Consider the following 23,764-nt stretch of genomic DNA (forward strand, 5'->3'; position numbering starts at 1 on the left):
CCAGACCCCGAGCTGAACTTGGCTTACCCCAGGGCTCCGATGATGATGAGCTTGAGGTCCACCTTCTTCTGAGGATTCATGGAGGGGCTTCAGAGCCTGTAGGGAAACAGAAGTCATCTACATGCTGGCCAGAGTAACCCTGTGGCCATTGTCACTGGGGCTGGTCTCTACTTTCCCCTCGTCATGTGCAGAACTCTGTCCTGGGATCGGATGGGTTTGTTCGCCAAAAGAGGCGGATGACTCAGCAACCCTTACACACCCACCTCCGCACCCCCCCTGGGGGTCTCCCTGAGGCTGGAAGGATGGTGGCCCCGCCCTGTAGGACAGGCACACCTCTTACCTTTCAGCTCTACCAACCCCGTGGAGCACCAAGGCTGGACTGGACTGAACAGAGGCCTCGCAGACAGCCTGTGTTCCAAGCCTGGAGCCAGGGATGGAGGGAAGAGGAGATGGGGGTGGGACAAGGGGTCCATTGTTAGGACTGCTGAGAGGCTTTGGATGGAAGAGTGGCCTTCCTTCAGCCCGAGGTGTTGCTGCATTGGCAGAATCAAAAGGCTCTTCTCTAATGCAGCTGGTGAGGGTGTAACTGGTACATGTTTCTGGAAAGCTGCTTGGCAGTGAGTATTGAGAGCCTTAAACATGTCCCTGCCCTCCACTTCTAGGAATTTGTCCTAAAAACATAATCTGAAACGCAGGCAAATCCTCTTGTTCAAGAATGTTCTTTCCCAGCGTCATTTATAAACATCCAACAATAAAGAAAAAAAAATCATGGCACACGATGAACTATTAAGCAGTCGTTAAAATGGAGTTTGTGAGATTATAATAACGTGGGAAAATGCTTACGCCACAGAATCTAAATGAAAAACAGAAGACGCTAAACTGTACATACCATACCGCCCCCCCAGTATTGAAATGAATTCCTACTTGCATGGAAAAAGATCTAGAAAGAAATATATAAAAAACGTAAGTGGTTAATTCTGGGTGGTAGGAAACTATGATTTTAACTTTGTTCTCTATACTTTTTAGTACGTTCCAATTTTTTTTAACAACACACATGTCAAACATGTATTGTTCCTATAAGAGAAAAATACTTGTATGTCTGTTTTATACATATAAATTATATATGTATATATATTATGATTATTAACAAGATAAAGCAAAACTGTCTCAGGGAATTATGCTTAACTGGCTCCTTGGTTCGACCCTTATGCGCACACACATGTATACTATTCCCAACTCCTGGGTCTTCTGACCTTGGATGTGGTAGATGCATTGAGTTAACCTTGATCTGACTCTGCCTGGTTGAGGTAGCAAAAGTTGGTCAGCTTGAACTTGCCTGGCACTGGGAAAAAGCTCTCAATTGGACGTCCTGAGGTTTTGGTTCTAATTCTCACTTTGCCACTGTGTGACCTTGGGCCAGTTACTTCCCCTCTTTGAGTCTTGGCTTTCCAACTAGAGGATGAGCCATCTGGGCCCCAAAGACCCGAGGCCCCTTCTGGTTGAAAAATGCTTTATCTACTGGAGTGTAACTGACTGGGCCACGAGAGCCTTGCCCAGGGCAAAAGACAAAGCAAATAGGAGCCCACTCCAGGGAGTCATCAGGGGAGAAAGGAAAGGGGTGAGTGATTACAGCAGAGAGAAAATGTCAAGTGTCCCGGCAGAGGCCCCAAGAAACTGCTGTGAGAATTCAGGGCTGGGGGAGAAGCTGCCAATCCAACTGGGCCCTGAGGAAATGACACATGTAGTTGGGGGTGATATTTCCAAGGAGGAAATGAAATATCAAAGCTCTGGGAACAGGGGAGTGGAGAAGGTGGATGGTTTGCTTCAGGGAAGGGTGAGGCGAAGAGTGTGGAGAGAGAAAAGCCTAGAAAGGAAGCAAGATTAAGATGGGTCATGAATACAGACCAAGGATTCTGTCATTCATTTATTCATTCGTCAAACATTTCCCACGCTTCAGACAGGCAGAGGAAGAGAATTCAAAGTATTAACAGGGGCTGGTATTTTGTAATGGGTGTCACCGCCCAGAAGGAAACCAGCCAAGGGAGAAGTGACTCAGAAGCTTCTGAAAGGCATGTGTCTCTAAGCATCAGTTACCAGTCAGGAAGGGGAGCAAGGGTGAGCTCTTTCCTAAAGGCTTTGGTACAACCCGCTAACTTAGCCTCAAAGGCCAATAGAGTGCCCTGGAAAGGGAGTCAGAACAAAAGGGAGGCAGGGGAAGTAGGAAGGGAGCCAGCATTGGCTGAGCACCTGCAGGGGCTGCTCTGTAGGGCTTAGGAAATCATGAGCTATGAGATGAGTACAACGGGGGCTCAGAGAAGCCAAGTCACTCATAACTCATCTAAGGCCCCACAGGTAGTATACGGATGAGTTAATGTGTGAGTCAAAGGCCAGAGAAGGCTGCTCTGTGCCATGTTGCCCCCTGACGTCCTGAGTTTGAACCATAGAATCTGTGTGCACAGGATCTAGGGCACTGGGCTCAGGTTTGGTGAACCCCAACAAAACCCTGGTAGAGCTGTAGGGGATTGAGAGAAAGGCAGCCAAAGTGACAAGAGCCACAGTGGAAGCCAAGGGAATGGGCTGCTGAACAGGAGCCGTCGTGTGTGGACTGACCACAGGGGTCAAAAGAGCATCCTGAGGCAGAGGGGAGCAGATTCACACGTTGCCATGTGGAGTCGTCAACGCTCACACTATAAGCTAAGGTTTACTCGCCTGGTGGTGTTGTAGAGCACTTTGCGAATATGCAAATAAACATAGGGAGGTTAATAAATGAATACATTATTATACTACATTTAACACACATAGTACATTATTATAATGCATTTATGGCACTAATTAAGGGCTCAAGAAACGTTAGCACACAGAAATATCTTGTGGGATTGATACTACTCTTATCTCTGTTTTACCACTGAAGAAACAGGTGTTTAGAGAAGTTAAGTATGTAGTTCATCTCTAAAAGCACGGTCTGTAAGTGGCAGAACTGGGACTTGAATACAGGCCTGACTCCAGAGATCACGCTCTTAGCTGCTAGGTCCTACTTACCACCTTCTGTGAAACTAGAATGAGGATCACACACCCTGCCACTTGGTGCCCCTGTCGGAGAGTCTGGGGGGCTGGATGGTTCGGGTTTGACATGGTGCAGCAGAGCTGGTGTGCGTATGAAGGGAAAGCTGGGGTTGAGGGCGGGGTAGGTGGAAAGTGCATGCGTATAACAGAGGATCGATATCCACTATGTGTAAAGCACTCTACAGACAATCAAAGACAACACAGAACATAAAAGCGGGCAAAGAATACGAATAAGTAACCAGTAGAGATCTTATAAATGATAAGTAGTGAGCTTTGGGAGACACTTAAACTTACTAATTTTTAAGGACATGCAAAGTTAAAAAATACCACTTTTTTACCCACCAGAGTGGCAAAAATTCAACAGATTGATGATAATATTTAGTGTTGACAAGTGGGTGGGGGAAAACTCTTGTTTACTGCTGATAGACTCTGAATTGGCACTGTCTTTTTTGGACAGCAGTTTGACAGTATCAAAATTTAATATGCATATACCCTAGATTCTAATTCTAGGAGTCTATCCAACAGAAATACACGTATGCTTAAACATACATTTTTACAAAGATAATTGCTGAAGAACATTGTAACCTAAATGTCCATCAATAAAAGACCCTTGGCATAAATTATGATCCATACATACTCTGAAATACTAGGCAGTTTTTAAATGAGTGAAGTAATGAAGTGGAAAAATATGACAGTTTAAGGGAAAAAAAATCACTGAACATTTTTTATAGTATGATCCCAATTGTATAAAAACAACAACCCTGTGTGTGTGACTATATGTTTAATATTATATGTATGCTTGTCCTGCAATACATAGAAAGCTATGGATACATACTAAATGATTAATAGGAGGTGGGGAAAGGTAGATTAGAGGCAAGGAGCTATTGTTTTATTTTATATATGCCTTCTGTTAAAATTTGTTACACAAGTCTAAGTTGTTATTGTAATTAAAAATATCAAATAGGGCTTCCTTGGTGGCGCGGTGGTTAAGAAACCGCCTGCCAATGCAGGGGACACAGGTTTGATTCCTGGTCCAGGAAGATCCCACATGCCACGGAGCAACTAAGCCCGTGAGCCACAACTACTGAAGCCCATGCACCTAGAGCCCGTGCTCTGCAACAAGAGAGGTCACTGCAACGAGAAGCCTGTGCACCGCAACGAAGAGTAAACCCCGCTCACCGCAACTAGAGAAAGACTGCGCGCAGCAACGAAGACCCAATGTAGCCAAAAATAAATAAATAAATATTTTTAAAAAATAAAAAAAGCCTGGTGAGGATTTTTCAGTGTATGTGGCATGAACTCCAGTTTCCTAGCTTAAATTCCTGGAATTCCTCACTACATCTAATATATATATATATATATATATATATATATATATATATATATATATATATATATCAAATAAAGACAACATTTCTTTTTTTTTTTTTTTTTTTTTGCGGTACGTGGGCCTCTCACTGTTGTGGCCTCTCCCGTTGCAGAGCACAGTCCCCGGACGTGCAGGCCCAGCGGCCATGGCTCACGGGCACAGCCGCTCCACGGCATGTGGGATCCTCCCGGACCGGGGCACGAACCCGCATCCCCTGCATCGGCAGGTGGACTCCCAACCACTGCACCACCAGGGAAGCCCAACATTTCTTTATAAAGAGCAGGTGGAAGGATGGCAGCCCAAAGACATCTGAGTGTGACTTCCTGACAGGACAAGTCACTTTTGTGTCTGGGGCAGGAGAGAGAGGCCTCCTGGGACTCCAGAGTGATCATGAGTTTTGGAGTCAGAGTTTTCATCCCACCTCCATATATTTGTGACCTTGGGAGAGTTTCTTAACCTTGGTGAGTCTGTTCCCTTGTGGGTAAAATAGACATCACTCATGGCTGTGGCTGATTCTGCAGTGTGGCATGTGTCATGCTCTTAGAGCAAATTGGAAAGACCTGGTTAAACGGTTAAACACGGTGGGGGGCAGATACCTGATTTGTAGTGCCTGCCGCTTTCTGTGGTGTAAATACTCCCACCGTGGCTGATTTCAAGCTACCAGTGTGGATCATTCTGCAGTTCACTACAGAAGGACCCCAAAGTTCATCTAGTCCGACCTACCACCCAGTGCTTGAGCCACCTGCACCATATTCATGGAAAGATGGCCAGACTTGCCCCACAGAACTTGTCTCCACTAGGGGTGGATTTCTCCTGGAAGCCACAGAAAGAATGCTCAGTTCCTCTGCTACCTGCCAGCCCTCCTGAGATTTAAAGTCTTGGAGTTTTACTTGAGTCTTTTCTTCTCCAGATTCTTATAACTCACCTCAGCCTTTACTCTGAGCCCCCTACACCCACCACTGCCCTAGTTCTTCCTCTGGCTGAGCCCTCAAGGTCTGCTGCCATGCAGATTCCCCTACACCCCGCCAGAAGGGCAGGGATTGGCTGAGGCTGCTGTTTGCAATAGCCTGTCTCTCTCTTCCCTTCTCCACCAGCTTGGTGTGTGTGGTTGACTCTGTTCCTTGCCATGCCTTCTCACAAGACATTCAGGATCAAGCAATTCCTGGCCAGGAAACAAAAACAGAATTGTCCCACTCTCCCAATGGATTTGCATGAAAACTGGTCATAAAATCAGGTACAACTCTAAGAGGAGATATTGGAGAAGAGCCAAGCTGGGTCTGTAAGGAATCACACACGAGACGGCCCACATATCGATGCTGTATCAAGGTCACTGGCATCTTACCATATTTAGCTGTCCACTGTCTGGACAGCAGGACATGTTCTACTGGGAAAAATGATTTTCCTCTTTGTTTCTATGCTTCTGCACTAGCAGGTTGGTTCAGTAGTAAATATGTGAGCCCTTTTGTTTGAAAAATAAAATAAAATAAAACAGCCTGGTCGTTGGTCCCAGGATAACTAGCAGCAAGAGGGTGACCAGGACTACATCACTGGCAATGGAGGGTGGCTTGAGGGTAGACACTGGATGGGCTCACCAGGGAACCACGTGCAGATTTCAGACTGTGGCTGAAGGTCTTTCTTGTATGCTTTGGGCTCTGCCCTTGGCTGGGCTTTGGCAATGTCTGTCCTTTTAAGCCTCCTTCCTCCCACTCAGCTGACTCAGATACTTTAAACCAGTGCATCCTCCTAGAGGCCAGACTGAGTCATCACCCTCCACTGTTAAGTAACAGTGAAAAGCAGGTTTGCAATGCAGGGCCCCCCTTCAGCCAGCTCAGGTCTGAACAGAGCAGAGTCTGCCGGGGACTGTTCTCCACTGCACGTGGCTAACTCTTCTCCCCATCTTGCCTGGCAGGACCTCTAAGCCCTAGCCTTGCCCATCTGCCAAAGCTCAGTGTAGCTCAGTGCCCAGGGAGTGAGAAAGATGCAGTTGATGCCTCCTCAGTGTCCCCACCCCATGCAACACATTCTTTTTAAAGTCAGTCTTCTAAGAACTCTTGGACGTGCTATGCTTTTACCTTCCCACTTTGCTTCTCTCTACCCTCCTGGCCCCAACCGGGATGCAGACACAACCTTCCGCCTAAAAGAGGTGTTGGGTGAGGTGTCATTTCTGCTGACGGGGGGAGGGATGAGAGGCAGTGAGCAGGGGGGCAGCTGAGATTTCTGAAGCAGGCAAAGCCTCCCCTCCTCAGACCATCTTACCCCACGTCACTGCCTCCCCTCTCTGCTCCCATGCTTTGGAAAATAACAAATGTATCCACCCTAAAACATAAATGGGATTTACAATCTTGAAGTAAGTTTGCCTTTGAAAAGAGGCTATCGGGGAGCATACGTCTTTATTGCCTCGCAGGAAGGCTTACAAGTCTGCCTCACCCACCCAAATCCTAGCAGGTTTAGACCTGCTATCTCCGGGAAGTGTACCCACAGCCCTGGTTTCAGGAGGCTCAGCACTCCTGTTCTTTAAGTTCTCTGGGGGTATTAGTTCTATTTCCCCAAGTAGACTCTCAGTGCCCAGTGGGCAGGACAATGCCTCACACCTCTCAGTATCCCCCCAAAGAGTCTGACCCATGCCGGGAATACTGAGTCTTCAATAAACAGTCATCTATCCATCCATCTTTCTGTCCATCCATCCATCCATTCATCTGTCCATCGTCCATCAGTCTATCCATCCATCCAGCACATGGACTGCATGCCTACCACGCACTATGTAGGTCTGAGGATATAGGTAAGTTACTATCTCCATGTGACCTGTGGTGGGGGATTGATCTGTAAGTCCAAAGAAATTATTTTTATTCATATACAATGCTAGCAACTATAGGACACTTTGCAGTTAAAAACATGCCATCATAGCCCAGTGGATTTCAGAGTCAGGAACAGCTAGTTTGTGGCAAGCTGAGACTAACATCCGGGCCTGTCCAACGCTGCTCATTGGCTCCCCAAGCATCACAGAGCTGTGCTGAGAGGCGTATTTACAGTTTAGAACAAGAGGGACACTTTCCTACTCCAGGGGTTCCCCCTTCCCCGATGAGACCCTTGGGTTGACACGGTTCCCTCCCAGAAGGTGCCCTGTCAAAGTGGCGAGGAGACTCAGGGTGCTAGCAGGACACAGCCCTGCTGAAGGGCTCCGGTCTCTGCTTGGCCCTTCTCTGACTGTGCCGGCAGCTGCATCGCTTTGCTGCTGACAGCCGGCCGTGCAGAGCCCCGAGCCGGGCCCCAACTCCCCTGGCTGGGCAGGGAGTCCTTTCTGCCTTGGCTCGCTGCCACCCCCTGGGAGTTACTCAGGCGTGGGTGTTCTTTGGGCTGGATCTAAACCCTGCAGCTGACAGATTCTAAGCCTCCCTTGCCTCCACTCCTCCCTATACCCCAAAACCCAAATACCTCTGGGGCTGCTGGAATAGACGGGAACCGAGCAAAGCTTCCAGGGCCCTTTCAGCCTCTGACGGCAGGCGGGGATTCCCTCTGGGTCGGGGTCTCCTCTTAGAGCAGCAGTCTCGGCCGGGTCAGAGGAAAAAGGCTTTGGGAGGAAAAAAGAGTTTGTTGAGGCTAAGCCACTTCCTTCTGAGTTTTCCTCCTCTCCCTCTCGTGCACAAACTTGGGAAAGCTGCAAAAGAGGCTGGGCTGGGGTGACCTCAGCCGTGTGGGTGGAGGGAGTGGGAGGGTGGGAAAGCCAGGCTTCCGAGCTGACTGGATTTGGGGCCCCTTGAGAATTTAGTTTACAGGGACTCTGGTCCTGGGGGGAGTGAGGCATAGGAGGCATGAGGGTGGGCCCTTGTGGGTCAGAGGGTCTGCAAGGAAACGTACCAGTTTGTGGGCACCATAAAAAGCGTCCGGCTGCTTTTAGGAACTTCTGCCTCTGTTGCTGGAAGCCGCCCAGGAAAGGGGCCCTTTTGTTGGTTGAATTATCAGACTCACATGTGCAGTAGATTCCCTCCTGCCATCAGCCTGGTTGGGAGAGTCTCTAGTCCTCACACCTTGCCCTCACTTTAATAACCGCACACACTCACCACATCTACACACACATACACAAACACACCACATCAACACACACACACACACACACAGAACCAGACTTGTGAGATGGGAGGCAAGTCCTGACATCTCCCTGTGCCTCTCAGATGAGAATGTGTGACCCAACCCGAAGTTCTTAGGAGACTACAGGAAGTTAAAACGTTAGTGTGAGGCAGATTTGAGCTGCCTGGAACTATGCCTTGGGTAACTATGGCTGGCAGATTAAACGGGAATAAAGTGAGTTTAGACACGCCCAGATGGATCCCTTTAAGGCTTATAATACATTTGATGCGCCCCTCCGTTCCCACAGTCCTCCTGAGATGGGGTTTTTCCTCCTTGGAGTTCCATCCTTTGTTTAATAGTCCTCACCGTCAAAAAGTTCTTCCTTTTCTCCAATCTGAGTCTCTGACGCTGCTTCTTTGCTACTGTCTAGGTCTGTCTGGTCGGGTAGACTATACATTCCTCAAGGGTGGACTTAATATCCCTGAACCCACACTAGGCCACATGCAGTGCTAGATACAGGCCCCGGAGAGGAGTTTTTGGTGGAACAAAAGCTTCAGTTGAAGCTCATTTCTTTGTTTCACTAGCAAACATGCCTGGAGGGAGGGTGCAGTGATTTCCATGAAGTGTAGTATTGGACAGGATACATTAAATTTGGAAAAATTCTAGGACATATTCCACTTGGTTTACTTTGGAAAGGATGCCTCCATTCGCCCTCAGGACAACCACTGGTTTATGACAGCCAGTTTGCCCTTAATTTGGTGCCCTTTGGAATCCCCTGCCCCCCATTCTTCTGCTTTTCTGAGATCAGGTTTTAAATGAACGTGTGTGTGTGTGTGTGAGAGAGAGAGAGAGAGAGAGAGAGAGAGAGGGAGGGAGGGAGAGAGACGGGTATCTGTAGAGGTATAGAGGCACATTTGAGCCTCTTCCAGAGAACATGTAAAAGTTACCATGGGCCCGACAGCTGCTATGGGTGCTTTTGGGTAGGGGAAGTGAACTCTCCTCAGCTAGTCATTACAGCCTCTGAATATGGGACTGAAATTTATACTTTTAGGGGATGTTTGAAAACTACCCTTAACACCTTTGGAAGCCAAGTCACTAACCACCTTCAGGCTCTAGTCCCCACTTCCTCTGTCTGCATGGATCAAAAGTCAGCAACTTCCCTTCTCTTCCTCTGACACACGCTCCACTGGAAAATGGCGTCCAGCTTCTACTCTGCAGGGGAGGCCCTGACACTGTGCATTGAAGTTCCTTCCTTTCTTCCCTCTTGCACACATTCATTCAATAATCTGAGTGTGTCAGACCCTTTGGGGGACACAAAATGGATACTTGTATTTTATCAGTGGAAATAAGACATGGTTCAAACTCACCTCTGGCCCTCACCACCTCCCTGCCAATGGTGCATTCTGAGCTGCCCTCAGTCTACCGCCTTGCTGCCATGCAGAGAGTTTGCTGGAGGTGCCTGTGTTTGCTGCAAATCTGTAGTCAGCTTGGAAACTCACCTCCTTGTATCTATTCCCCTTCTCTTTCTTCTTCACTTCCCTTTCCCCCTTTCTTACTTCCTTTGAATTGAACTTCCCAATAAAATGTTAAATATAAGCTTCTGACTCAGGCATTTTAAAAAAAATTTCCCCTTAAGGAAACAGGCCCAAGATAGGACTCCATAAATATTTCTTGGGTAAATGAATGAATTGTAGGACAAGAGGTCAGGCTAGATAGTGTAGGATGAGAAACAGAGATACAGGAGCTAATTTGAAAAGGTCATAAATTTACAGGTCGTCTGCTTAGAGATGTTGACACAGGGGTTGTCTCCATTGGTTGCACTCAGCAGAGACACATCATCCCCGATGTGGGAGAGGGTAAGGAAATGGAGAGGGGAGAATGAGAGAGGGAGAAGAGGGCTGAGGCAGAACTTGAGACATACTCACATTTAAGAATCAGGAGAAAGGAAAGGATCCCAGCCAGAGGCCTGGTGAGGCAGAAACGACCAGTGTTCATTCAAGCCCCCTTACACCGCCAGGCCGCAGCTCACTGCCATTTCCCACCCCCTATAGACAGGCATGGTCATGGACCACATTTTAGCAATGGACAGAATGGTGAACAAGACAGAGCCCCTGGTCCCATAGAGCTCAAGTCAAATGGATATAGAGAAGTGTCCCGCTGGTACTGGGCCTCTTTCAAACCTGGCCTGGGAAGACTTCTTATAGGAGCTGCCATACTCTATCCCTGTCCACAGGACAGTAGAATGACTCTGAGGTCCTAGGGGATGTGGGAACCACAAGGCAGACGGATCCCAGGGTTTTGAATCATCGACTCTTCAACTGGCCTCTCCATGAACGAGGAATACACTTTGATGGTGCTAAGGCACTGTGATTTGGGGGTTTCATTGTTATAGAAGCTAGTGTTATGTCATAACCTGGCAAGTGTTGAAAAGATGAGGGCAGATGTTGAAGCTGAGGAGAGGGGGCACACTATGGTCCTGAGGCCTGGACTTATAGCTCTAAACCCTGATGTGTTTTACACACCCCAAGTGTGTGGGGTGTTGGGTAAGTTCTCACATAGCTTCTCTCCCCTTACCATCCTCTTAAGCACAAGTTCTTCTTTTAAGGGTTCCCCAGCCAAAGTCACTGAGATATGCTTTGGGACTTTCCTTAGAGAAAAGAGCAGACTTCACAGTCCTGAGGCCACCGACTCTCACACGGGACAGTCATCCCAGCCCCCCTCTTACAGTGAGATGCACGTGCCAGAGTTCTTTAGCTGAGAACAGACACAGTAGGAAGGACAGAAGCAGGGTAGCCCTGAGACCTTGGCGCTCTGTGTGCCTGCCATGCACGGCTCAGCTCCAGGCGCCCCTCTGTCCTGTGGGGTCCCACTCAAGATTCCCATTGCCAGGAGAGAGAGTCTGACAGGTGTGACTTGAGGCCTGTGTCCTCCCCTGTAATGTCACTGGTGATGACGGGAACCCAGGAACCACCAGGAGAGGCCATAGGACTTAGAACAGGAGGGGAACAATTCCTCAAAGGAAGTGATGCCCGACACACAAAAACAGCAGCCTCCCCGGAACCCTTTGGCAAGGTCTTATCTCCATGTAGGAGCAGACATGAGGATGCTGTTTGAATCCTTTTGGGGGTCAGCAACCATTAACTTTTCAGCAGCTTATACATTTTTATTTTAACAAGTAAACATTATTAGGGGGACTGTTTAGAATCTACCTTTCATCCTTGCCTTTGAGATATCCTGAACTGGCAACTACCTGGGTGGGGGAGGAGGATGAATCAGAAGCAGTGGATTAGGAGCTGGGAGACATGAATTCTACCTTCATCTCTACATTTTTTTTTTTTTTTTTTTTGCGTTATGCGGGCCTCTCACTGTTACGGCCTCTCCCGTTGCGGAGCACAGGCTCCGGACGCGCAGGCTCAGCGGGCATGGCTCACGGGCCCAGCTGCTCTGCGGCATGTGGGATCTTCCCGGACCGGGGCACGAACCCGTGTGCCCCGCATCAGCAGGCGGACTCTCAACCACTGCGCCACCAGGGAAGCCCCATCTCTACTTTTGATAAATGGTTTCATTGTTTTATAACCCAATTTCCCCATCTACAAAACAGGGTAAGAAAACCTCCTCTGCCTAATTTACAGATTTGTTGTGAGGGAAAGAAGAGAAAAGAAAAGAAGAGAAAAGACAAGAAAAGAACAACAAAACACCGAAAACTCCTAAAAGGATTTTAAGAAGCCAAAAGTCAAATATAAGAGCAGTCAGTTAGCAGAGCATCTGTTACGGGTTAAATTGAGTTTCCCTAAAAGATAGGTTGAAGTCTGAACCCCTGTACCTCAGAATGATCTTATTTGGAAATGGGGTCGCTGGAGGTGCAATTAAAATTGAGATGAGTTCGTAGTGGGGTAGTATGGGGCTTTAATCTGATGTGACTGGTGTCCTCATAAGAGGGAAGAGTCACAGAGACAGAGACACACAGGGACGCACCATGGGATGACGGAGGCTGAGATTGGAGTGATGCAGCTGCAAGCCGAGGAATGCCGAGGATTCCAGCCAGAAGTCTGGAATAGGTGAGGAAAGTTTCTCCCCTACGATTTCAGAGGGAGCATGGCCTGGCTGACACCTTGATCTGGGTCTTCTAGCCTCCAGAACTGTGAGACAATAGACTTCTGTTGTCTTAAGCCACTCAATTTGTGGTACTTGGTTATGGCAGCCCTAGGAGATGAATACAGCATCCTTTAACAGCTCCCAGGGCACAGTGAAGCTTTGGCCAAACTTCTTGGCCCATCCCTGAGAGGTGGTGAGCTAGTATCAGACGTGGGACACGGGACACGGTCCTGGATTTCAGAGGTAATAACCAATGATGTGAAGGTCACAAAGAGTCAAGGTCAGTTGTGGAAAACCCAAAGCAGCTATTAGGGTTAAATAGGTTTACACAGGCAGCAGGATTTTAGTCCACACTGACTGAAAGCATCACTTCTGCCTTGAGGGACCAGAGTGCTCAGAGCAGAACTGGGTTCGGGCAGCCTTGGGACTGAGGCTGATTTCACTTCCTACAGATGTGATTGAAGCATCACTTTCATACTTCAGCCTCCACCACTCAGGCTCCTGGACCCCCAGGCTCTAGGCCAGCACATCAGGGTTGCTGCCCATGTCACCCTTGAGGAGAAAGTCTGCAGGATGCCCTCTAAAGGTTGGCGCCCGCCCTCACAGAGCTTGTGTTGTTGACCACTCCACTATGTTGCTTTTTTTTTTTTTTTTTTTTTTTGCGGTACGCGGGCCTCTCACTGTTGTGGCCTCTCCCGTTGCGGAGCACAGGCTCCAGATGCGCAGGCTCAGCGGCCATGGCTCACGGGCCCAGCCGCTCCGCTGCATGTGGGATCTTCCCGACGGACCGAGGCACGAACCTGTGTCCCCTGCATCGTCAGGCGGACTCTCAACCACTGCGCCACCAGGGAAGCCCCACTATGATGCTTTTGACTTAATTGCTTAAATATTGCTCTGAAAGCAATAATTTAGTTTAAAAAATGTGTGTGTGTATATATATATATATATATATATATATATATATATATATATATATACAGGCAAAAAGAGAGTAAAAACAAAGCAAAAAAAGTGTGTGCATGTGTGTAGCTGTGAACTTCTTGGATCCTGATGCTTAGAGGGAAGGGGTGCTAACATTATGACCCAAGCGCTTCCATCCAGATAGGCTCAACTCTTCCCAAGAGCTCTGCAGGGAGAATATCCCAGAGACACAAAGTAATTAGCCAAGGATGCCAGATTGGTGAGGGGTGGAGCCCAGATGTAGATACAGGCTTAGGGTTAGGGTTAAGCCTGGTGTGTTTTCCACGACCTCTGCTGCCAGAAGTGACAGCCAGGGCCTGCCCCAGTTGTCTTGCAGGTCTTGGGGTGTCTCTCTTAGCACCTGGCACAGAACAAATATTTATTAAGAGAGGGTTTGATAAATAGATTGACACTGTGCTGAATGAGTTAGAAGAATGTACTGATGGGAAATCTACTGTTAAATGAGAAAAGAAAAAGATTTCCTTACCAACAGCCATCTCTGATAACATATGCAAGGAAAAAAGTCTGCATAAGATAACTTCAGATTGATAGTAATGCTTATCTCTGAGTAGGAGGCTCATGGGGGACTTTCACATATTTTAGAATAAGAAAAACGCTGAAGATATTTCCATTTTGAAAAAAGCAACATTGAAAGGAAGGAACAGAAAGACAAGTTGTTCCTAGTGGCAAAGGATGGTCCTTAGACCCAGATTCCCCATATCAGCTCACTTAGGATGGGCCCTGGTTCCCAAAGGTGAAAAGCATTTGTTCAGAGCCTCTCTCTCCCTCTCTCTTTCTCTCCAACCACACCCCTCCCATGTACTGTGAAATATTTTCATTTACAACAAACACATGAACACACTGCAAGGAACCAGAACTGTGGGAAAACGGGCCCAGAACATCTCTTTGTATTGAGGTCAAGTCAAAAGTTCACAGGAGCTAAATTGAAGCGGCGCCCACTGGCTAAACGTGGGGTGATCTGAGCACTAAAAAATGGCAGGGAAGTTGAAACATACTCATTATTCTGAAAACTGATAAATAAAGGGAAAGAAGCAGGTAATCTTGCCCTTCTTGTATGAGCTGTACCTCATAGTGGACAATAGTTAATGAAAGGGTTGTTTTTTATAGAAGAGTTCCAGCTAACAAATACAGGAGGAAAAATAGAATTAGAAAAATCCCTGTTTTCAGCCCCTAGTGATAGTGTGGATCTAAGCGAGGATCATCAATGGCTGCTGAAACCTTTAGGTCAAACGCTGAAGGGAACGTTATCGTGGGTGGATGAGGCTGACAACTCGGGAACCCACCCATCAGTCCTAACGTTACAAATTGAGAGGCGCCCGGCGTTATCTGTCCCCGATGGGATACAGTAGAGGTACCCAGCACCATTTATGAAGTGTTCCTTCCACGAAATAAGGCCTCTAGATCTAACTATCGTTTTATAGGAACAATGAACTCAGACAAACCTGTTACATGACAGCTCTGGATTTCAACCAGTGAAATTCAGAACGTGCAACTATGGATGAAAAGAGACATTTCAAACAAATGTACTTTGTGAACCTTGAATCCTGACACAAACAAGTCAACCATAAAAATGACCAAACATTTATGAGGCAATAGGAAACATCTGAACACGGACAGCACATTTAAGAATACTGGTTTCCCACACAGGGACCTGTATTCAATATTCTGTGATAAATCATAATGGAAAAGAATATGAAAAAGAATATATATATATGTATAACTGAATCACTTTGTTGTACAGCAGAAATTAACACAACATTGTAAATCAACTATGCTTGAATAAAATTAACCAAAAAAAAAAAAAAAAAAGAATACTGGTTTCCCTCGCTATCTGAAAGTAGAAGTTTCCTATGAAAATATGCTAATGGACACACCTTGCTAATGGACACACAAATTAAATCAAGATAAAGCTCAGATGCTCACAGATACAGTTCAAAGCTATGGAGGCTTGATGCCCAGATGCTGAGTGTAGTTCCCATGAAGGAGCTTGGTGGTACCACTCTCACTGCTTGGGTATGCCCTGCCTCTATAAAAGCTTGCTGCAAAACAAACACTGACTGCTTTTTTCGATTTCTGTCTTTTTTTCATAAGTGCAAAAATCCTCTTTGGATTCCTTTAGTTTAGGGAAAACAGGTACTAATGTAGGTCTTTCATAAAAGCAAAGTGGTATAAAGTGAACTTTTGAAAAGCAGGGGATACCTGTATTAGAAGGGTTTATGGATAAATATTTGATGTGGTGATTTATGATGTGATGCTAAGAATTTTACTTCAAAATAATCCAGGTATGTGGGGCTGAAGAGAGGAGTAGCTGGTGAAACAGATAAAACAGTCCCTGCCATGTGTTGATGGGTTGTGGAAACTGAGTGGGGCTGCACAGGGATTTATTGTACTATAATTTCTGCTTGTGCACATGTTCGGAAGTTTCCATAATAAAACATTAGCAAAAAGCGATAAAAAGTATGGGCATACAACTTAATTCTTCCATTATGATGTTGGTGGAGTTGGTGTGTATGTGGGTATATGAAGTATGTGTGTGAGTGTGTATGTGTGTGTTCTCATGCTCTGTTTCATTCTAATTTGGGTTGCAGCTCTGGAAAAACTGCATTCTATTGAAAAGAACTTTGACAGCTGTGGAGAATGTTCCAACCTAATAGGCCCAGGTGAATTTCCAGGGGGGCTGGCACAGACACAAGGCCCCTGCTTAGGGGACTGCTGGGGCCAGCCCCACATGGTTATTCCCATGGTCAAAGGCAATAAAACTGTTTAATGATACATTGCTTAGGGTCCAGAAGGACCAAGCTGGAAGTTGGATGTCAGAACCTTGAAAACCACTGATTAAGAACTTCATTCCATCCATGAATTTCTGGAATTGGAAAGAAGAATATAAATGACGTATAGGGAAAGAAGGAAGTAGTGCTGTCTAGAGGCTGTACTGTGTAGTAGTGGTAGCTATACCAAATGGCCTTGGACAGCCGCTTCACAATTTTGGCTGGTTGGTTCTTTCTTCCGTTTCGTATACCTATACATGTTTACTCAAAAAAGTGTTTGCACAATCTCATATACGTGGGTCTTGGCTTCTAAGTTCTGCAATTTTGATAATTGTTCATCTGTTATACACCTCCACTCCTTACCACCATCTTAACGATTGGGAAAACTGAAACCTCGTTGCATGGCTGGAACAGCAAAAGGTTTGGCATTAGAAGATCTTGGCTTAAATTCTGGTTTCTTTAGTTTCTAGCAAAGCTCAATTTAATTTTTTAAGGGAGAGTAATTGCTCTGTAAGTGGCTAGCCACTGCTATTCTCTTGAGTTCTGGGAAGAATCATTCGAGTGGCTCCTTCAAGTTATAAGGCAAGTAGGTATCCATTGATCCGTGAGAGGAGTATAACTGTCCCAACCTTATTTGGTTTGGTAAAGACTTGGGGTCTAACAGGCAGAAGTTGTCTTTCCAACAACCATTTGAAATTTGACGTTGCCGATGAGGGTTTGGGAAAATTCACTGAGAGCTTCAAGAGTCTTCTTGAGAGGAAGGGGACAAAAATGCAAAGCTATGACAGCATCCTTGATGGATTAAGGTGGCTCTGATCAAGAACTGCTAGCATAAAAGGACAATAGCACCGTAATGGGTACAGGGAAGGGTGTGCATGTGAGCAGGGACTCACATAGGGTGAAGGGGAGAGAGTGTGGGGTGTTGGAGTGGGGAAAGGTGTATAGACTAATGAACTTGGCACAGTTGAAATGTGTAGCTTGTCCTCAGCATCATGTTCACAGTGGCAGCTCTACAATTCCTTTGTTGGAGGAGCTTAGGAGACTTGACATGAAGCTTGTGTTTTAAAGCAAAACATTTGTTTTCACTTGCATTGTCTGTTTATATTTGGTGGCTTTGGGAAGGGGTGAATGGAGATCAAGTTATGGGGGTAGGGAAAGCCCTCTGTCTACACCTTAGTGTTTCCATCCTGGTGCAGTCACCCTGATGCTGCAGGTGACTCTTGGGCAAAGTTGGTGTGTTAAAATGTGTCGCCAAAGAAATGCGATATTGAAAATTTGGGATCATAGGTTTCCAAAACACCTGGAAGTTCCCTTTCTACCTCACTCTCCAAACTTACCAATCGCCTGCAACAAGACATTTTCTTGTGTGAGGAGAATGTTAACTTGAATGTTAGAAGAGATATAACCTTATTCTGTATCCCCCTACCTCTAGCAGCTCATATCTTGAACCATTTAACTCTCTGAGTATCCTCATCTATCAAATGGGCTAATAATATCCCAGTCTGACTTGGTGGTTGAAGAGATTAAGTTTTGTCAGTTGAAAAGTCCTACCTGACAATGTCAGAAAACCTCATTAAATGGCTTGTCCAAGGTTTGCTGCTGCTTCATGGCAGAACAGGAAGTTAGAACCAGCCCAGTGGCATTTCTGCCATCGGCAGTACCACCCCTCCCAAGGGGAATGCTTTCAGAGCTAGATAAGATGGGAGGGGGGCAAGGGGTAAAGGCACCCTGAGTACAGGCAACTGTTTGGAAAGGGGAAGTGGCAGCCGTGTGAGGATGGCCCTGTGACTTGCAGAATAAGGAAACAGTTCTCACCAGCAGGGTGTAGGCAGTTGGTTGGTGGGTGTGGGGGACCCCATTGATGGTGAAGGTGACATCCGGCAAGACACTGATGTTGACACACTCCAGAGTGTACAAAAATAGAACACAGAGGATCTATTCAGAGGCCTCCCAATTCCCTGTCCATGGGCTCTGCCCCAGTGGTCTGTGCAGTTGCTTGCTACCGCCTGAGGGGCCTGTGATGAGGGAGGTCCCTGGGTCCACAATGGCCTGCAGCCTTCGGAGAAGAACATCATGGTGCCTCCCACCTGGATTCTGAGGACAAAGGAAGCATCGTCAGCTACTCCTACCTGTTCCTTCCCCTTTCTCCCCCTAAGCTTCCCTGGCACCCCAGCAGCTCTCACTCTCTGCTGGGTTCTCTAATCTGCTGAAGCACGTTAGTAATTTGCATTTTGGTCTCTCTTACCACATGAGTGTTTCTCAATATATATATATATATTTTTTTTTTTTTTGACTGAGATGCATAGCAGGAAATATATTTACTTCTTGACCCAGTACACACACACACATGCACACACACACGCAGGAAATAAAAATTTCATGACACTGTACTTAACCTTAATATATGAAGTCCACTCTGATATTTTCTATTTTAGCCCATTTCATTAAAAAATGTAGGTCACGATCCCCTAAAATGATGTCGTGACCCATAAATGGGTAAATCCTTACAGTTTGAAAAACCCTCAGTAGACAGTAAACATTGGAGCCTTTTTGGCTTTTGTATCTCTGTGCCTAGCACATGCCTGTCCCCTTGCAGGAACTTATCTTCAGCTGAATTGAAACTTGAATTACATTTCTTTGAATTCCTGCACTGTCTAGTATAGTGCTAGGTATGTGGCAGGAATCTAGTTCCACTTTCCCTGATTGCTCCGCGCCTCTGTGTGTGTGTGTGTGTGTGTGTGTGTGTGTGTGTGTGTGTGTAGACTCAATCAATGCCACCCCCTCCATGAAACCCTTGAGGAGTTCTTCAGATAGAAGTGGTCTTGCCCTTTCTGGTCTGGGCCACTTTGGTGGTCCATCTCATGGAGTACTGACCACCTTCTACTCTACATGGTAGTAGTTTGTGTATAGGTGTCATCTTCTGCAGTGATTTGTGAAGGCAAAATCTGAGTCCAATTCGCTTTTGCACCCCTGTGTCATTCAACCCTTGCCTTACATGTTAATTAATGTTGAATGAGTAGTTGGCCGAGTGTTAGTATTTACTCTCTGTTGAATTGAAGATACACCACATGTACAAGAAAGGAAGCTGAGTGTTGGTACCATGTGTCTGCTGCCCCGTCCTGCCCCTCTGCTCAGCACCTCCATATTCTAGCCTCATGCAGCCAGCTCCCAGCATCCTCTCTCAGTGACCAGCAGTTTCATTCAGGTCAATTTAGTTAATCCAATTTCAGCTGAGCCTGTTATGAGTTCTTCCCTCATTCTGTAACTACTCTGTGGAGGATGCTTACGTGTCCACTGCAATCTGCCAGTAGACTTGTTTGGTGACTGGGACTCAATCTATGTTCCCAGAGAGATGGGAGTGGTCCTAGCCTCTGAAAATCAGCTTGCTACCTGCACCACCTCCTGTGTCACTACATGGAAAGAAAGGCAGATTGTCAAGGAAGGGCCACTGGAAAACCTCAGGGGCGAGCCTCAGCCAGGCCCCTGCTTCTTGGTCTGGTCACTCACACCAAGTACCTAGATAGGCAGAAATATCAGCCTGAGTTTTGAGACCAGGGCTTCTGACTGCTGCAAGCTGATTAGTCGGAGCCTCTTGGGCAAACAATAGAAACAACTCTGCTCAATGATTTGTGAATATCCTCCAGCTTCTTGGATAGAAGGGGTAAGGAGGTGAGAAATGGAGACCACAGATCTGATCAAACAGAACTCATGCAGCACCAAGGCCAGGACCATCATGGGGTGTGCATTCACCACGCAACTTGAGGCACCCCCAAAGACTCCTTTGCCCCAAGTATCTTCTCCACTATTATGGTGGTGCCAGGAATTTCCACAGTATTCACTCTTTTGTGTTAGGCAAAGACGCTCATTGAACACGAAGTGACTTACTGGAGCTTGAATATTTATTAATATTGTGTTGATTTCTCAGAATATGTTCTGTCACCTAGCAGGATCCTGCAGAAATAGGACCTAAAAATGATTTGTTTTCAGGAGGAAAAGGATCAGAGAAAGACAAAACTTGGGGCCCTGTATGCAGGGCAGTAAAGGGGAAGGGAAGTGGATATCTGTGGGAATCCAAGGAAAACAGTTTTCAAGGCACGAGGGGGGAGGAGCTGATGTTTGTTGATGGCCTTTATGCAAGGCGCTGTGCTAGGAATTTTTCTTGCCTCATCTTATTCTTATGTCAGCCTAGTGTCCATTTGAGAAAAATGAGGCTCATGGAGATGAAGTAATGCAAGAGGGGGGATTTCTATTTTTTTTAATTAATTAATTTATTTTTGACTGTGTTGGGTCTTCGTTGCTGCACGCAGGCTTTCTTTAGTTGTGGCGAGCAGGGGCTACTCTTTGTTCTGGTGCGCGGGCTTCTCATTGCAGTAGCTTCTTTTTGTTGTGGAACATGGGCTCTAGGCAAGCGGGCTTCAGTAGTTGCTGCACGTGGGCTCAGTAGTTGTGTCTTCCATGCTCTAGAGCGCAGACTCAGTAGTTGTGGCGCACGGGCTTAGTTGCTCTGCAGCATGTGAGATCTTCCTGGACCAGGGCTCGAACCCATGTCCCCTGCATTGCCAGGCAGATTCTTAACCACTGAGCCCCCAGGGAAGTCCCAAGAGGGGGGGATTTAAATCCAGGTCAGTCTGACTGCAAAGGCTTTGCTGTTTTCCACCACAATTCACATCTTTCCAGGCTGAAAGGGAGCAGGAAGCTCTGAAGGGCAGAAGCGAGGTTGTCCAGACGCCTGCCCTCTTACTCACAGTTCCGTCCAGGCCTGGTCTCCACTGCAATCAGGCTGGAGAGGAAGCCATGTGATGGAGGAGATTCAAAGCTCTCCATGTGAGAGAGGAGAGCGAGAGAAATGCGCTTCTGCTGAAACAGGGTAAGCTCAGGCCAAGTTTTCTTGGGAAGGAGTCAGAGAGGTAAGAAATCTCCTCCCTGACCCTCCCAGGACCCCAGGTAAATGTGTCCGAGGGCTGGTGAGTCTCATGACCTTTTCCAACCACAACATGCAATGTAAAAAATTGTATAAATCGGCAAAGAACACATAAAATCGACCCTCTTAGCCATTTTTAAGTGTACAGTTCAGTAGTGTTAAGTATATTCATATGGTTGTGCAACCAATCCCCAGAACCTTTTCATCCTATAAAATTGAAACTCTATACCCGTTCAATAACTTCCTGCTTGTTCCTTCCCCAGCCCCTGGCAGCCACCATTCTGCTTTCTGTCTCTATGAATTCCACTACTGTTAGAATTTTCTTCCTCTTTCAGGCTGAATAATTTTCTGCTGTATGCATATACTACATTTTGTTATTCCAGCCATTAATGTGTAATTATTTTATTGTCAGCTAACATTTGAATTTTTTTTCCCGCACCTCCTCTCACTAGAATTAAGCTTTTTGAGGGCAGGGACTGTCTTTCTTGTTCCATTGTGTTCCCAGTGCCTAGCAGCATGGTGAGCACATAATAGGGGCTTGATAAATATTTATTCACTGCATAAATGAATGTCCAGTCCCAGAGATTCTTTAATTACTCCAGTGTGGTATAGTTTACAAAGTCCTTTTTTCAACGACTTTGAGGCAAACCCCATTTTCTCAATATTCAGAGAGGGTAAGTGTTTTGCCCCAAATCACACAGCTGATACAAGACCAAGCGAGAGCTCCAACCCAGGTGTTGTGACTGCTAAGTCTAGACGTGTTGTTTCCCTATAGTCATAACCTTAACCTGGTGGGGCTGATGGGTCTTACCTACTCGTGTACACAGAAAACACGGGTAGATCCACCAGCTTCTGGGCCATTGTGTCGAACACTGGGGTCACCCTTTCAGCAGCCAAGCAGGGTTATCCCAGGCCCAGAATGCCATAAGACTCTGCCTTCATAAAGGACTGGTCAGTCTCTGTGACACTCTCTTCAAATCGCTGACCGACGTCAGTCAGTCCTTCTACCTAATGGTGGAGCCTGAAGGAAAATCACACAGATCTTTGGCAAACGGGCTCAGATTCTTGAAATCTTCTTCTGTCCTAAAGCTAATTCTTCCCCTACTCAATTTTCCTTGGTTAAATGGATACAACAATTTTTGCCATGATCCCATCCACTTAATTTTTTCTATGTAAACATTTTTTATTGAAGTATAATACAGAAATCACAAGTGTACAGTGTTTTCACAGACGTTACAACCCCATTGCCAGAAACCCCTTCAACCACCCTGCCAGTCATTGAGACTTTCCTTAAGAGTAACCAATCTCAAAAAAAAAAAGACAAAACAGCAACATAACCCATCTCTTGGCTTCTAACAGCTTATACTGTCTTTGCCTATTTTTGAATTTTATATGAATGGAATCATATGGTATGAATTCTTTTTTATCTGGCTTTTGTCACTCAACATGATGTTATTGCATGCTGTTGTAGAATTTTCATTGTCCTTAGTATTCCGTGGTATGAATATATCATCATTATTTATCCATTCTATCACTGATGGATATTTGGGGTGTCTCCTGTATTTGACTATTGCTAATAGAGCTGCTTGTACTTGTCTTTTGGTGAACATGTGTACTTATTACTGTTGGATGTATGCCTAGGAGTAAAACTGCTAGATAATAGGGTTTGCAAGTGTTTTGCTTGAGTAAATACTGACAGTTTTCCAAAGTGATTGTATCAATTAACATTTCCAATATCAATGTTTTGAAAGGTCCAGTTGTTCTGTATCCTCACCAATACCAGCTGTTGCCTACCTTTTCCACTTTAGTCTTCTAGTGAATATGCAGTGGGCTACATTGAGGTTGTAATTTGTATTTCCAGATGACTAATAAAATTGGACATTTGGATATCCTCTTTTGTGAAGTGGGTTATCTACAATTTTCTTGTTGATTAGTACGAGTTCATTATTTATTCTGGAATAAAGTCCTTTGTTGGATATATGTACTAGAAATATCTTCTCCCAGATTGTGACAGATGTTTTTACTCTCTTAATGGTGCTTTCTGATGAACAGAAGATATGAATTTCAGTGTAGTCAAATTGATCTTAGATTGATAATTAGTAGTTTTAAAGAACTTGTTACAAAAATTTTTGCCTACCTTAAGGTCATGAAGACATCTTCCTATGTTTTTTCTAAGAGCTTTATTGTTTTGCTTTTCACATTTATATATATCTACAATCTATTGGAAGTTTGATAATGTGTGAGTTAAGATCCATTTTTTCTTTATTAGAAGTCAGATTTATTGAGATATGATTTATACACAATAATTCACCCTTTTAAGTGTACAGTTCAGTGATTTTTGAAACACAAATAGTTTCTGTTCGCTAATATTTTGTTTACAACTTTTGTGTCTACATTCATGAGAAAGAGACTGGTCTATAATTTTCATTTCTTGTAATGTCCTTTTCAAGTTTGTTATTAAATTTATGTTGGACTCATAAAATGAGTTATGAAGTGTCCCTT

The 23,764-nt window shown here is 45.6% G+C and overlaps 2 protein-coding genes and 1 pseudogene across 6 annotated transcripts in view; 1 reads left to right on the forward strand and 2 right to left on the reverse strand.

Annotated features, from left to right (window-relative positions):
• RAB7B (RAB7B, member RAS oncogene family) overlaps positions 1-8,568 on the reverse strand; it is a 39,719-nt gene extending 31,151 nt beyond the window's left edge. Inside the window, exons 1-3 of one of the 5 annotated variants that reach the window (XM_033410574.2) lie at positions 8,399-8,568; positions 7,865-8,000; positions 28-96 (exon numbers count right to left, since the gene is read on the reverse strand). In XM_033410574.2, coding sequence (XP_033266465.1) covers positions 28-80 — 53 coding nt within the window. In that variant the 5' untranslated portion in view covers positions 81-96; positions 7,865-8,000; positions 8,399-8,568. Of the gene's footprint in view, positions 1-27; positions 97-340; positions 648-7,864; positions 8,104-8,287 lie in introns of those variants that run through there. The other 4 variants (XM_033410572.2, XM_033410573.2, XM_033410576.2 and 1 more) reach the window with 4 other exon arrangements.
• On the forward strand, positions 4,965-6,095 carry LOC125960528 (60S ribosomal protein L39-like; annotated as a pseudogene).
• A 6,175-nt stretch (positions 8,569-14,743) lies between the features above and the next one.
• CTSE (cathepsin E) lies at positions 14,744-22,408 on the reverse strand. The gene is given in 7 exon segments (XM_049706648.1): positions 14,744-14,805; positions 16,258-16,436; positions 18,069-18,083; positions 18,157-18,435; positions 19,629-19,751; positions 22,074-22,270; positions 22,394-22,408. Coding segments are annotated over 7 exon segments (870 nt in total).
• Positions 22,409-23,764: the final 1,356 nt, after the last annotated feature.

Source organism: Orcinus orca, chromosome 1 (genome assembly GCF_937001465.1).
Source record: "Orcinus orca chromosome 1, mOrcOrc1.1, whole genome shotgun sequence".
Lineage (NCBI taxonomy): Eukaryota > Metazoa > Chordata > Mammalia > Artiodactyla > Delphinidae > Orcinus > Orcinus orca.